This window comes from Arvicanthis niloticus, chromosome 2 (genome assembly GCF_011762505.2).
Source record: "Arvicanthis niloticus isolate mArvNil1 chromosome 2, mArvNil1.pat.X, whole genome shotgun sequence".
Classification (NCBI taxonomy): domain Eukaryota; kingdom Metazoa; phylum Chordata; class Mammalia; order Rodentia; family Muridae; genus Arvicanthis; species Arvicanthis niloticus.
This window is the reverse complement of record NC_047659.1, coordinates 100,790,775-100,806,891: the sequence shown is the minus strand read 5'-3', so window position 1 is coordinate 100,806,891 and position 16,117 is coordinate 100,790,775. Positions and strand designations below refer to the sequence as shown.

General features: G+C 42.1%; 1 protein-coding gene across 1 annotated transcript in view; it reads right to left on the bottom strand.

Annotated features, from left to right (window-relative positions):
- Positions 1-739: 739 nt before the first annotated feature.
- LOC143441231 (uncharacterized) overlaps positions 740-16,117 on the bottom strand; it is a 60,291-nt gene continuing 44,913 nt past the window's right edge. Inside the window, exon 4 of the mRNA XM_076928316.1 lies at positions 740-1,512. Coding sequence (XP_076784431.1) covers positions 1,507-1,512 — 6 coding nt within the window. The 3' untranslated portion in view covers positions 740-1,506. The remainder of the gene's footprint in view (positions 1,513-16,117) is intronic.

Below are 16,117 nucleotides of genomic sequence, written 5' to 3'. Positions count from 1 at the left end.
AGTAGGGAGGGTTGGAAAGGCTTGCCTCCACTTTTCATCCCAATGGTCACCCTAAGTTCTCAGACCTAGAGGGAAAATCGGTGGGTGGGTCTCAACCTGATGCAAGACTCTGTTGGAAAGATTGGCTTCTCTGCCAAGCTCTCTTGGCCACTCATGAGCACGTGGGTGGGGTGGGGGTGGGGGAACAAATGCCAAAAAGAGACTACAGCCCACCATCTGGTTCCTGATGGTCCACCTGCAGGGCCAAGTTGTAGCCAGAGAGAACACCAGGAAAAGATGGAGGTGAAGGACAGCTTGCTGGAAGGTGTAGCTTCCTAGGAAGAAAACAGACCAGAGGCCACGAAGCTCAACTTTTTATTTTTCTGATAATGGACCAAGGCTACAAATAAATGCTTGGCCTAAGATCTCAGAATGGTGACTTGAACCAAAGAGCAGAAGAGAGTGCAGGGGCTCTTCCTTCCCTTCCGGATCCCCTCTCACCACTAAGGCTGGCGCACCTAGGACTTCTAGCTGGGAGAACTCTGTTTTGGCTAGCCAATTTAGTCATTTCCTGCTTTTCAGTTGGGAAACTCCCTCAAGTCCTTCTTATATGTAGTGTGATGAGGCACATTTTTGAGTTTATTCTTTGACAATGTCATGCACATATATGAAGCAGTCCGATGGCTCCCACCCCCCTTCTCTTAGCTCTTTCCCACCCTCTCCACCTCCTCCCTCCTTCCTCCAACTCACTGCCCTACAGTTGTGTCTCCAAGTTTTGTTCTGTAACCCACAGTGTTTAACTAAGGCAGGCCATGGATTTGGAGTGATCCAATCTGATTTGTCTTCAGCAAATAGAGAAAAAATTTAAAGACTAGCATTTGTGTAACAAAATGCAAAATGTTTCATATTCCCTGTCGTTTGCTGTGTCGACAATAAATATGCATAAATTGTAGACACAGGAGAAAAGTATCTTCTTCTGGGGATTAGTGAAGTAGGATCGTGCCTTTGCTACAATGATGAACCATGACAAGAAAGGCAAGTAGAACGCATAGGAAGTGAGTATACATCAGGGATCAGTAAAGTTTGCCTACTAAATGTGTTCAAAGATTCACAAGAAAGTGAACATTTCACCATGGCATAAAGATAACACAGACTGGAAGAAACATTCTCATCAGCGTAAAGGTAGGACAAAGTGTGAGTGTATCCATGGAATGACATCCGGAAGGCACCTGACAGCACGTGACCAGCTCTCCTATTAGCCATTTTCCAGACCTATTCGCCCATAGCACTGAAGTTTAGGCAGCTTCTGAAATAAGGAGCCGTGGACAGGAGCAAAGGGCCCAATGCCTGCTCTCGTTTGTCCTAGTTGCACACTGGGTGACTTACATAGAAGGTGATTCCTCGGCTGTGCTTCTTTTTGGGTACAGGCCTGAAGAAATCGAAGTCGGTACACAGCAGAGACATCTGCCCACTCATGTCCATTCGGCACTATTCACAGAAGCCCAGTCACAGAAGCAGCCTTGATGTCTATTTCTAGGTGAATGTGTAAAGCAAAGGTGATATATAAGTTTGAGTTAACCATAAGTAAGAACGAGATTATGCTATTTGCAAGAGAATAATGGATGGAAAAACGTGTTAACTGGAGTAAGACAGAGTCCAAAAGACAACACAGCATATTTTTCTCATATGCAGAATATAAATTTAAAAAAAATATAAGTGGAAGGGGGTCTATTTGAGAGGAAGGGCAGACAACTGGGAGGAAGACAGGGAGGGCAAAAGGGAATGTGATCAAAGTACACTGTGTGCATATACAAAATGTCATTATTTTCAATATTTGCTATTCGTTTCTTTAAAGGATTCAGCACTAAAGAAGTTCTATCAGTGAATTTGGTGCTAGGAACTGTACTTGCCCTGCTAGACAAGCTCTTTACCACTGAGCTGATTCCCAAGATAGCACATTAATTTACAGTTGGGAAATCTATTGTCTGCTGGCTGCGTTTAACTGGGAGTTTTGGTTTTCATCAGATTAAAACTAAACTAAAGCTTTCTTACTTCTCTGGAGCAAAGTGGGGATTCCCAGGCAGCATATTTAGGTCCTGGTTTCATGCATCCGTAAAGGGAACTATAAAATAAGAGTCATAAACTTTAAAGGGCTGAAGCTTGTTCTGGCACAATAAGTGGGTCCTCATAGCAGGGTGCCAATAACTTTAAGCCAAAGATGAGATGTATGGGTGAGGCTAACACCTTGTCTACCAGAAGACAGACTAGATAACAGCAAGTCTGGAATGCTTGGAGAAATAGTTTTGTTCACTTCTCTGACATAAAAATGTCTAGAAAATCTAAACAAGGTTTGTTCCTCACGGTACAGCAATTTGTGAGGACCCAAGAGAGGAAAAAAATTAATTAATTTAAGTCAATTACAACTCACAATAAATAATCTTTTGTCTTCCTCCAGCAAGCCCCCAGCACTGTTTCTCTTGTTTCTCCCAGCAGGTTCTCTGGCTCAGATTCTGTGTCCTCAGCATTTGGGTAAAATAGAAGCCTTGCATTCTGGAGATTTGGAGATTTGGGTCTAATCAAGGCTTCTCTGTAACACACTTGGAGACCTTGAGAGTTGCAGGATTCTGTTTAAATTGGAAGGTGTCAACCTTTTCCTCGGCCAATACATTACCTCATCTTCCTAAACCCATCAGGAACATCTCTCATTAGACACAGAGATTGTCAACAAACATGTCCACCTCTGCCCTATTCCTGACTCTTAGTGAGAATCTCTGAACAAGATGATCACATTGTATTCTGTATCCATACCCTACTTCCGAGTTTTAAGATTCTACATTTAAATTAGAGCCTTGGGGCGGGGGGAGGGGGGGAAGCAGGCACAGATGTAGTTATCCTTGTATACAGCTTGATGATGCCTGGAAAGGTTTAAAAGAAGATACTAACTATGGTTTTCTCTGGGGAGAGGATCTAGATACCCGATGATGAAGAAACTATAGCCGCTGATTTTGTTGTTTGTTTTTGTGGCACTGGGGACTGAGCCAAGGTCTTGGCACATGCTAGGAAAGCACGATATCACTGAGATATGTTGCTAATTCTCAGCCGTTTAAGGCAGAGTTTCACTATGTGGCCCAAGCTGGAGTGGGACTTCTGATCTGCCTGCCTCAGCTTCCCAAGAGCTGAGAGTATAAGTATGTGCTACCATGCCCAGAGGACTTGGGGAATTTTATTTGGCTGCCTGTCATAGAGTCCCAAAGAATGGCACTTAATCACACAAGTGGTTTTATCTTCCATCCATCTAAATGAAAAGTTTAGACAGGCCATCCAGAGCTGAGACGTGGTTTGAGGGATTGCTTCCAGTTCCATCTGGCTTTACCTGGCCTCAAGCTCATAGATAGTTCGTGCACCTCTGGGTGACACCCTGTGTTTCTGGCAGGAAGGCAGAAGGGCAAAGAGCACTGGCAGCTGGTTATGTAATGAGCTATCTTGGAAGGATGCCTCAGTCATTTCTGGTGAAACTACAGCTCAGTGCAACTGCTCCCCTCAGCTTTGAGGGGCTGGGAAAGAGAGTTGTCTTGCTGGATTGCTGCCATGCATACAACACAAGTCCAGTGTAAAATTAGGGTCTTATTAGTAATTATGAAGAGATGGGGCATTGACCTGGTGGTCACAGCGTGTCTATCATACATGCATCTTCTTTTGAAGCAATAACACCAACAGAAGAAAGCCCCAGGAACAAAAAATATAGCATGAAACATGACCACAGCAGTAACAAGGTAGAAACCACACCAGGCTCCCAGCACAACCAAGAAATAACCAGAAATGTCTTCCAAGGTTGTACAGCAAATAAGAACAAAACACACTTATCTAAGGAAATCTGTTAAACCTTGGTGGGAGCGGCAAGAGCTGTGCTCTGCAATCATGCCCTGTCCTATTCTCCCTCTGCTTGGGTAGCAAAGCTCCACTCCAGGCAGCAGGCTCTCCTCCATTGTTCACTGCTCTGTGTCATCCCAGGGCTAGGCCCTCACTGCACACAGTCTGGGATTTTAGAGCTCTTTATCCCATGGTGGTGGCTTTAGTTTTGTTTTCACAGATGAACCTACTCTAAAGGAGACCTACTTGGTCCTTCTAGGGCTAGGAATCACGACAACAGAAAACAAAGAATGGAATGAATAACTGAGACATCTGAGTTCAGGTCCTCTGTTCTCATGGCAATGTCACTGTCTGTCTCTGGAAATCCATTCTTCCATTGTGGTGGAGAGGAGGGTAGAGACAGACACACACACACACACACACACACACACACATATATACACACACAAAGAAAGAGAGATGAGACAGACAGAGAGAGACATAGAGACAAATAGACAGAAATAGAGAGACAGGGAGAAAGAGAGAGAGGCAGAGAGAGATAATCTTAGCAAAGAAAGACATCTCACACTATGCTAAGAGTCTGACCCTGCTGTCCCCAGACCCTTCCACTCCATCCTTCTTTTCCTCTTATCCCTTTTCTTGTTCTCTCTAGCTTTTCCCTCACATCCCTCCTTTTCCCTGTGAAGAGTACGTGCCACCTGAAACTCTCCAGAGGACATGTTGGAGATGGAGGGTGTCCTTTGATACAAGCTGATAAAACTGACAATGCTCCCATTAGGCAAAGGGGCTTAGGGCAAGAATGCCCTAATGGGAAGCTAAGACATATAACTAGGAGAAAATGGAAGTAAAGGGGCAATTTATGCACACCCAAGAGCTTTAGCCAGAACAAGGACTTACATATGAAAACCATAAGCACCTTCTGTTTTCTCCCCAGCTTCCCTCCTTTCCTGGGTATGGAAACATGGCAAGGGGATATGACCTTTTGTCATGTGTGAGCCCCACTTGCCTTCCAGTGGATTCTGAGCCTTGCAGACTTAAGCCATTTACCTGGTTGTCCCCTTGTGTACACACTTGCTATACCTTTATTTATTAAATTTTTTCCTTCAAATACTTTTTTTTTCTTTTTATCAACTTGTGTATCCACTTTAAACTTGACCCAAGTGATGACATAAGGGTTTGCTGTGTTGGGTATTTGCTAAAGCATATGAAAATAAACTGGTTTGGAATGGAGAATTATTCCTGTGTGAGTGCTCAGTGTGTAACAATCTGGGACCCATGAACCATGATCCCTCCAATCCTTGCAAGGGTTCTCCGAGTAGGGATTATTACTGTCATCTCACATAGGAAGGACCAACGCTTCTCATAGAGATTAAGTACCTTTCCCACAAATACAAAGGCAGTGAAGACAGAGGAACACTCAACCCCACTGCTGTCCTCAATGCTGGCCTCTTTTATTGCTGTTTGCCCTGTAGTTGGGAAGGAGTCGGGGAGAGGAAGTCAGAAGCACATCAGTCTACAGGGCCTTGTTCAGTCCTCACAAAGACTCAAGCTCCAACACCCATCTTTCCCTCCAGTGTAGACGCTGCCTTTTCCACCTCACAATAGAGCATGTCTGCCACCAAGCTGTTGCTTTGATGTGAGCTTGGGGAGTGGTGGCTTTGTTTCTAGATATCTCCCACTATAGCTATGGCCTGGATAGAGCTGCTAGAAGCCTGCTTAATCCTACCCTTTCAGAGTTCTAGCCCAGCTCCTTCTGGATGTTTGCTTCTTGCCTGGGAAACACAAGGCTTTGCCTTACCCCCCTGTGGGACCTAGTTTGCTAGCACAGATGTCTCACTTGGTTGATAAACAGAAACAGGATTCTTTGCCACCTGTGCTCTGGCCCCTTCACCTAGTTCTACCTATCAAGCAGCTGGTACATGAATCCAAAAGAACATCAAAGGGTCATGTGAGCACCTGACCTTGACCTACCTGTCTACTTTAGTCTCCTCTGATAACAGCTGGGTCTAAACACTCAGAGATAGGGAAGACTGTAAGAGACCATATGAGGCATTTACTATGGACAGAGAGCATGTCAATCACTGTTATGGATACTGTTAAATATAAATTCTGTTATTATCTTATTAAACACCAGTCAATAACTTGCAATCCCAGAAGGAAATATCACCAAACCCACCTGACAGATAAGGAAATCCTGGGAAGGATTTTTAAGGGACTTGCCCAAGGCCACTCAGATATTAAAGAACAGAGTGAAGATTTGAACCCAGGTCCATCTAACTCTAAAGTCCCCAGTCCTTACCACAACAGTCATCATTACCTCTGGACGAGAGACAATGGTGTACAAAAGCATTTCGGGATGATCTAAATCAGAGTTTCCAAAGAAAAAAGTATGCTCTAGAATATTAGTTTTTTAAATCTGAAGAGGAAGGGGCAAAAAATTGTTGGAAGAAGTTGGCTAAATGAAAGCAGGTTTTTTTTTTTTTAACTGTAGCTATTCTGAGTTTTTATAATTATAAAGTCCATATCAGTTCTCCAAAGGGAACTGTAATATTACCACATTACCTAAGGAGATTGTTTATATGTGAACACACACACATACACACAGTGTTTTACAGACTAGTTTGGAAAATAATCATTCTTCACATCCTTTTTTAAGTATAAAAAGGAAGGAGGAAACTTGCCCAGATGACAGGATAATCCAAAGCAGGATGCTTTGAGCACATCGTAGGTTCATTTCTCTTCTGCCTATTTCCATAAACAATGCTGTTTGTTGGTCATTAAGAAGGAGGTAATTCCACATGCCAATCACTGGGGTGAATGAGACACAATAACAACCTCACAGCACTGTGTGGTTGACATTGAGAAGGCCAAAGGCCTGAGGTTAGGGAAGTCTGTGTAGGGATGAGTGGCTGGAAGTTTTCTGACCTCTGCCATGTGTCAGCATGCTTTTGGAAATCTGAGATACTTTCTGTATTACTAATCTATCCATCCCAAATAGCCAGCCATTGTCTGGTTCCAATCCCATCCTCAAAATTCTCTTAAGATAGTAAAAGAACCAATGGGCAAATGTGTACAGTTCTCTGACTTTTGTTGACACTGGATGAAACTCTTCTGCAATGGGAAGGGGGTGGCAGGGGAAGAGATGATTCCTAGAGTGTCTAACCCCAGAACCATCACAGAATGTCAGCAGGAAGAGATCTTGGTGACTCAGCATTCCAAACCCAGGCTGCAAATGAACAGGTAATAGGGGAGGATCACAGCTTGCTGTGGTCTCCTGGACTTGTGGTCCAGCCTGGTGTACCTGCTGGACTCGCTAAGCCTGCAGTTGATCTTCAGTGTGACACCTAAGCCACTTGAAGTGGAAAGTCAAAATCCTTCTACTTATATGTAACTGTGTGCCCTTAGGTAGGTCACTCTCCATGAATGGCTCTGTTCACTTACTCTAAGAAAGAGGAACTTGGATATGAGGTTTCCTTTGCCTCCAAATTTCTGTGGGTGTTCCATAGAAGAGGGCATCTAGTCAAAGGTCAAACCACCGTCAACCTACAGGTGCCTCTCAGTGTCCCCATTTTTGTCTACTTACTGGCCAAGTTCTCTGAAATTATGTTCCATTCTTTGAGGTCTCAGATGGGTGGGACTTGCTGCTGGGAAAGCACAAATTAAAGCTAACATGCTGGGACAAGAGTGGATTGATGGAATAGTCTCATCAGCTGCCATAAGGTTCTGCAGTATCTATTTGCATTTCTGAGTCTTGACTCAGAAAGGCATTAAGTTTATCTCAGTTTTTGTCTCTTTGAGGTGCTTTAAAGAACCTAAGTGTGTTCTTTCTGGTACTTGAGTTTCTTCAATCTTTGACTAAAGCTTACCTCCCAACGACAGGGCTGCCTTTTACCATGTAGCTGATCTATATGCCCACTTAAAGACACACACACAGACACACACACACACACACACACACACACACACACACACACACACACAGCCTTTTCTTCTCCATTCTCCTGGAATGTTGAGATTTACAACTTGCCAGCCCTGGGATTTTTCTTCTAAACTCTGATAAGATTGTTTGCTTTGAATAAGCTTTGAGTTTATCTAACTTTAAAAATTAAATGGGAAAGGTGGCTTGGTGGGGCTACTATGTAGCCTGTGATAAGCAAGGGGAGTCAGCTACCCCTGAAGGTGTCTCAGGGGTGGGGAAATCCCTTTCTCTGCCAATTCTAATGTTGCAGGATAGAACAAGACCTGGAACCATGACAACACCGAGATGTTGAAATGGTGCCACCAAATGTCTTGACAACCCTTTCATTCTCCACAGCGCCCCTGATTTGTAGACAAAAACTTTTAAAGGGATGGTTCCAGAGCAAGTATCTCTTCAGATCAGAACATCCCTGTAATCCATCCTTTAAGACTCATATGTGGCCAGGAAGGTGGTCCCAATGTTGGTAGGTTTGGAAAGTTGGGTGGTTTTCATAAGTTGTAACTATTTTCTCCCAGAACAGAAACATCATAATTAGTCATTTGGTGATGTGGTGTACTGAAGAGGTCTTAGCCTTGGCTGGAATGAGCTCTAAAGTCTGGGCTTAACATAAAGCGGCACTCGATACAACTCAGAAAAAAAGAAATGGTGTATCTCAGGATGGTGGACTTGCTAGCACTGAGGACAGATGCAAGGTGAATGAACACAGGCAGCAGCGGCAGCTTCTCCTTCCTTGAGTCTGGAGAGTTGAGTCCTGGGAAATGCCTGATAAGCTTTCCCTGACCTTCTGCTAGAGACTAAATGGGGGGGGGTGTCCCCCAATTAGCACCGAAATTCTGCCAGAAAGAAAACAATGAAAACACCTCTCCAAACATGTCTGCAGCTGTGTTGGCCACATCCCTTCCCTCAACCTTAACTCCGTCATACATTTCTCCTATGAGGTTTGGTAATAAACACCTTGGAAGCCATGTATTTGAAAAGAGTAAGGAGGGGTCTTACGGGAAGGTTTGGAGGGCGGCAGGGAAGGGAGAAGTGATGTAAGTATATTGTAATCTAAAAAAAAACCAAATTAACATACAAAATGAAGCCACTTCTTATTTCTGTCTTCAGTACCGAGGCTCCTGGAGAATAAATACACTCTCTGTGGGGCCATCTGGTTCTGCCATCTGGGAGAGCCATGATACCAGGTGCTGCGCGGGGGATTCCCTGTGTGTTTATTTTCTGCTTTCTCCACCAGGCAGTTATTATTTCTGATTGGTGGCTCATGGATTAGCTCTTCTGCTTTGATTTCTCGATGAGATAATTGGAAAGTTGGCCAGTCTTCCCTATCATTTCACTCCGCCCCGGGCCACTTTGGAAGCCAATGCTAATTTGATATTTTTTATGGCTTTTCCAGGGAGAGTGAATAATTATTTAACTTGTAGCCATGGCAGTGATTAGGAATGACTAGAGAAACCTTAGATACTTCCAAGTCTCCAATTCATGAAAAATTACACGAGAAAGTGTGACTATTTTCCCTATTCCACAGAGCATCTTTCTCAAGCTCAAACAGAATCATGGTGAGACTTGAATCCAGAGAATACAGATCTTGGGCATGGTTCTGTCACAAACCACGCATCCACTTCAGGCCTCAGTTTTATTATCTGTAAAACTGAGATGGATTTATTTATTCACTCAACAGACATTTGATTGCTGCCAATGCACAAAGCACTGTGTGCTACCCCTCTACCTACCGCATGCTGCATTTGTATATCTGTGGAAGGCTTTAAAAGTAATGTTGTAAGTTTGCATAGTAAGTATGGGATTCGTGGTGACATATTCATGTGCTGTCTTTTCACTCCGTCCTCATCTCTCCTCCTTTTCCCCCCTCCCCTTCTCTAACTCCCTTTTGCGGGTCTTCCCCCCACCCCCCCACAGCCCTCCTCTGCTTTCATGTTATGTATATTTCATTACCCTCCCTTCTCTTAAGATTGCTTCTTCTCTTCTCATTGTCCACTACCAATTTCATCACATAGACACACAATGAGAGAGAAATTAAATAGATTTGTCCAGAGCCTGGCTTATTTTGCCTAACATAGGATATTTAGTTCCATCCATTTTCCTGCAAAGACTGTTACTTCATTTCTCTTTACAGTGAAATAAAATGTTGTTGTGATGATGTACATTTTATTTATTTACCTAGGCTGCTTTCATATATTGACTGTACATCATACAATAAACAATGGATCTTTGTGGAATGCAAGGCACAGTCCTTTGGGTATAGATTCAGGAATGGTATCATTGGCTCATGTGGCAGTGGAGAAAGTCTCTGTATGGATTTAGAAAACAGCAGTTTACATGCCCGGTGGGACTTTTCTTTCTCAATTCTTCTGGCAGCAATTGTTTTCTTGATTCTGACTAAGGTGAAAATAGAATTTCAAAACTTTTTTTTCTTAAAGATGTATTTATTTTTAGTTATGGGGGGGTATGCAGAGGCTAAAGGTACTGGATTCCCTCTGAAGATGGAGTTACAGGACGCTGTGAGCTGCTGACATGGGTGCTGGGCACTGCACTCCAGTCCTCTGGAATGACAATATTGCTATATTTAGTTCTTAACCACTGAGATACCTCTAGCTCTCAAAGCAGTTTTAACTTGTATTTTCCCGGTGGCTAAGGATGTCGGACACTTTCCAAACGTCTACTGGCCATTCTTGAGTAGCCATTTGAGAACTGCCTCTCCAGTTCATTAGCCCATCATTGTTTGGGGGAAAAAATTGGTGTCCATTTTTTAGTCTATTTTATATTCAAGATATCAACCTCTATCTGATATATAGTTGGCAAAGATTTTTCTACCATTCTGCAAGCTTCTATTTCACTCTGGTGATTATTTTATTCACTGTGCCGAAGTTTATTAATTGCATGTGATCTCATTTGTCAATTTTTTGAGTTGTTTTCTGCACCACTGGAAAAAGAACTAAAGTTTAAAAAAGTTTTTATGTATGCCTATGCCTTGAAGTGTTTTCCTGTAGAAGTTTCAAAGTCTCAAGCCCCATATATGCATTTTTTTCTTTTAATGTATGAGAGTTTTGCCTACATGTATGTTCATGCATCACTTGCATGCCTGCTGATGGCAGAGGCTAGAGAAGGGCATCAGATCCCCTGCAACTGCAATTCCAGACATTTGAGAACCACCATGTAGATGCTGGGAATCAATCCTGGGTCTTCTGAAAAAGTAGCAAGTGCTCTTCACTGTAGAGCAATCTGCCTAGCCTCCAAGCCTTGTGACTTTGATTAGATTTGAATACTTATTCAAGGTGAGAGAAAGGGTCTCATTTCATTCTTCTACATGTAGATGTGGAGGTTTCAGTACCATTTGTTGAAGAGGCTATCTTTTTTTCCTAGTGTATTTTTTGAACACTTTTGTCAAAAATTTGGTGACTGTAGCTGAGTGGGTTTAGTCCTGGGTCCACTATTGTATTCCACTGGTCCACATTATCTGTTTTGTGCCACTATGTAGAAAGGTTTGGTAAACTATTAAGTGTGCTATGGAAATAAGAGTGTCTTCCACATAGATGTGATCTGGAATACTTTCTCCTATTAAATTAAATTAAATTAAATTAAATTAAATTAAATTAAATTAAATTCATTATGTGCACTCCCAGGCAAGTGTTTCTTAGTGATGACATTTTGTGGCCCGTAGCACTGGAAAACAGATGACCTTTGATATAGGGTGAGATTATATCTCAATAAACCCAATGTAATAAAAAAATAGGCAAAGGGGATGGAGAGTTGGTTCAACTAATAAAAATACTTGCTGCTTTTACAGAGGACCCAGGTTCGTTTCCCAGCTCCACCCATACTTCCAGTCCCAGGGGACCCGAAACCTTTCTCTGACTTCCTTGTGCACCAGACATAGTGAAAATAAAATAAATGCCTTTTTAATTATAAAAGGAAAATACATGGCAAAGGCATTGACTCTACCTAATCTATTTAGCATCAAAGTTTATCAGCAGCTGGCACTGTGGGTACCAGTTGTTTTCCCACGGGATTTGGGGACTGACAGGAAGCTTTGTTTCGAACCTAATGCCCACCATTGAAAGAGAACTCCGCCTGGGAACAGACCTCACTTCAAAGCCAGCCATTATTTCGCTTTGGCATTACTGCAAGCCAACCCTCCACAAACATGGCTGTCTCCATAGAAAATGAACAGCCATTGTCCTTTCCTTTTATCTCAACTATAAGAAAAAAAAAATAATGTATGGAAGGATAGGTGCCCAACCTTCCTCTGTTCTGGAGTTTGCTAGAATACTGCTCAACAGCCAGGCCTTCTCTGCACACACTCTTCCACAAAGTACAATAGGTTCCCTAAGTTGGAAAAGATACCAGAGCTACATTTCTAGTCTGAACAGCAGCAAGATATGGAAAGGACAGACAAAAGCAAAACAAAGCAAAACAAAACAAAACAAAACAAAAAAAACCCCACCACCACAACAACAACAACAAAAAACAAAAAACAAAAAAAAACCCCAAAACAAAAAACAAAAAAAACAAACAAAAAACCCAAAGAAACAAAGCAGGCTTTGCCATTGACCAGTTCTGTAACTTTCACTACCTCATCTTCCGTAAGTGGAACATGATAACACACAGACAAAGCAACTCATGACAACCTGAAAAGCAGCATTAATCTTTAGCAATTTGCCAAGCTAAAGGCCATGGGCTACTGTCAGGGATTATTTTTCAATATTCATCACTCGAACTTATATTAGCAATGGTAGTGCCTTATCGTCCCTCTGCGTGACAATTACCATGCCAGTTTGTCCTGCAACCCAAGTTAATTTTCTGATCATTATCTATTTAATAAGTTTCTAACACCTCTACTTCCTGAATCCTTCTCCCTCTTAAATATCTGTGTAGAATTCTTTTCCCAGCAGAGAGATGGCCCATGTGTTTGGAGTGGTGACTACTACTTGGTTTTTAGTGGGGGCAGATCTATGTCCTTTTTCTCCTTAAGCTTGCAGTCATACCTAAGTCATGGATTCCTCTAAGCTAATGAAGGTGACTATATTTCCAAGCCCAATCACAGTACAAAGTCCCAGCACCACTCCTGGCAACACCTAGACATCTTCCCACAGTTAAATATACTCAGAGATGGTTACGATTGCATCGAATGTTGGCAGTCTTGTTTTATTAGCTCTTCCTTAGAACCTCCCAAAAGGATGACCAGTAACACTGTGACGAAATCAAGGTCGCAGTGACACCATGAGCGTGACAACTCATTGCTTCCATGGATATGGCTGGGTGGTTTTGACATTAATAATAAGGAGATTGTGAGCACCCGAAGTACCAAGTCGACGTAAGCGATTAATGCAAATAACTTTTGAAGGCTTCTCCATTAAGCAAATGATTTCCGGAGATATTTTTTCCTCTGGTTGTTGCACATTTCTTCCTGGATCTTAATTTTCTCAAAAGCAAAACAGGAAGTCTGGGGCCTTGAGAACGGAAGAAACTTGCTCTAAGTTACTAAGTGAGTTGGCTGCAGGGCGTAGACCACAGCATTTGGCACAAAGAAACTACAAGAAACTAGATTCCCAACATGGATTCTTCTCTTCTGACTTGAAGTGACTCTCCTGTTCACTGTCACAGATACAAACCTTATGTGCTTATGAAACACTCAAACTTTTGTTAATACACATTGACATGAGTGTAAATCAATCTCAGTATATTTTAAATAGGTTCTCCTGATGTGGCCCAAGCTGTCCTCCAATGTATATGAGTCGCTATGTCTAGCATTTAATCTGATAATTTGAATATTTGCTATGAAAAAGAGAAAAATATCTCAATAATCTTTATAATGATTGCACAGCAAAATGGCAATAGTTTTTATATACCAGATTGATAACATCATTAAAATTAATAGCTGTAATCTCATTTATTCAAAGGGTAAAGTACTCCCAATGAAGGCCTGGAACCCATGTCAAAGATCCAGGTGTGCCAGCACATGTCTGTAGCACCAGAGCTTCTAAAATAAGATTAGAGGCAGAGATGTGAGCATCACCCGGAAGCTCAAAGCCAAGTTCTGCTGGAATACACAGTACAGCAGGAAAAAAGACTCTTTCAACAAAATGGGATGGTAAAATGGACTTCCCAAAGGTCTCGTGACCCCCACATGCACACTGTGGCACTTTATGTAGCTGTACACTCACACACATGGAGAAACATGCACACGTGCATGCTCAGGCCCATGGATTTGGAGAATCAATGTTGCAAAAATGGCCATAAACCCAAAAGAAATCTGCAGATTTCAGAGAAATAAACGTTTGATAATATTTCCCCCAGAAACAATCTTAAAATACATATGGAAATACAAAAGCCCCGAGATCGCCAAATCAATTCTGAGCAATAAAAAGAACGATGGAGGTATCAACATATCTGATTTAAGATTACACTATGGAGCCCAATACAGACATGGTATCAGCACAGAAACTGGCATCTGGATTATTGGAATACACTGGAGGACACATGAATAAAGCTCCACCCCTCACTGAAGAGCTATTAGAATTGATAGCTGCTGGGAGAGGGATGGACTGTTTTCTTTAAGGGTATGGCTGGTAGGCCCATAACACTCTAGTAGCAAACAGACTTGCTGAGTCAAAATAAATAAATAATAAATAAAGTTGGGTGGGTACTGAGGTGGGAGTGAATCTTGAAGGAGTCGGTTGGGAGAGAGAGGGAAGAAATGACAGGCCATGGACAGGCCCCATTTGGGGCAGGACTTGTGTAGTAACTACACTCACTGTGAGGACAATGGCCAGGCCATGTCAAAATACATTTTGTGTGAGAAATAGAAGCCTGACTGAGAGTGTTTCTGAAGATCTTCCTTGCTCAAAAACAGGGAAATAATTGCCTGGCCACACAGAGGCCACTAAAGCTTTGGTGATTGGGTCATGCTACCTCTTGAGTTGGCAGCAGAACTTGTCAGCATTGTGCAGTGCTTCAAGAATAAAAGATGCAGTGGAGTTCCCTACTTAGGGCCCCATAGCTGCCACACCCAACCAATTAAGACTACTTTGAGATTTCAGCTTACCCCAGTCAGAATGGCCAAGATCAGTAAAACAAATGCCAGTGGGTGTTGGAGAGGCTGAAGAGAAAGGGAGCAATCATTCATTGCTGGTAGGAGTGAAAATTGTAGAGCCCCTAAGGAAATCAGTGTGGAAGTATCTCAAAATGCTGAAAATAGATCTAACCACAAGAACCTGTTATACCACTCTTGAGCATATCTTATCACAGGAGATATTTCTTTAATCTATGTTCATTGCTACCTTATTCATAATAGACAGAAATTGGAAACAGCCTAGAAGTTCATCAACTGATGAATGGATAACAAACATGTGGGACATTAAAAGAATGCACTATTATTCAGATATGAAGAACTATAACTAAAACTATAAAATTTGTAGGTAAATGAATGGATCTAGACATGGTCATCCTGAGTGAGGTAACCCAGATCCATAAAGACAAATGTTGCATGTTTTCTCTTGTATGTGGACACTAGCTTTTAAGCTTTAGATATTGTTTATTTCACTTAGAATATCCACAGAGGTTAGGTAGACGTTAATAGACTATGGGAGAAGGGGTGATCGCCAAGGCAGGGGACATAGAATATAGTGTGATAAATGAATAAGGGGAAAACTGGAATAGAAAGAGTAAATGGTCATGAGGATGGGTGGCCAGGGTAATGGAGGGAATGTGGGTATGGTTACCTAACAATAAAGGCCATTGAAAAGACATGGAAACCTATTACTCTAGAAGTATAAGTGGAATTTATATGGTGTTACCCTATAATGTGGGAGATAATGACCCATATGCTACCCAGTAAATCTTTCATGGCCAGAAATGGGTTACATCTTGCTGAGTCATTGGACAAAGGAGTCTCATAGACTCTCCCAAACATTATAAGCCATTGCCAAGGTTATTGATTACCCTTCACAATCTGACAGAAAGACCCTATTGCTGAAGATACCACTTTCCTATGTCATCAGACATGGAGAGATCCAGCTGGTGCCCAACTAGAAGCTTCTCCTCTACTGAGTAGCATAAATAGTGCTGAAAATTGCTATACATGCTACCAGAGGAGAAAAGTTATTATCAATCTTACTGAGCTATGAACTCTTTATAACAGTGACCTACCTGTGAGATACACTAACGCAGTAGTGACATAAAGGTTGTGTCACTTTTAGGTTTTTAAAATCAAACGGTTTTAAAAATCAACCTTTTTTTTCCCTTTTAAATTGGACTTAGGGTTCATTTCATAAG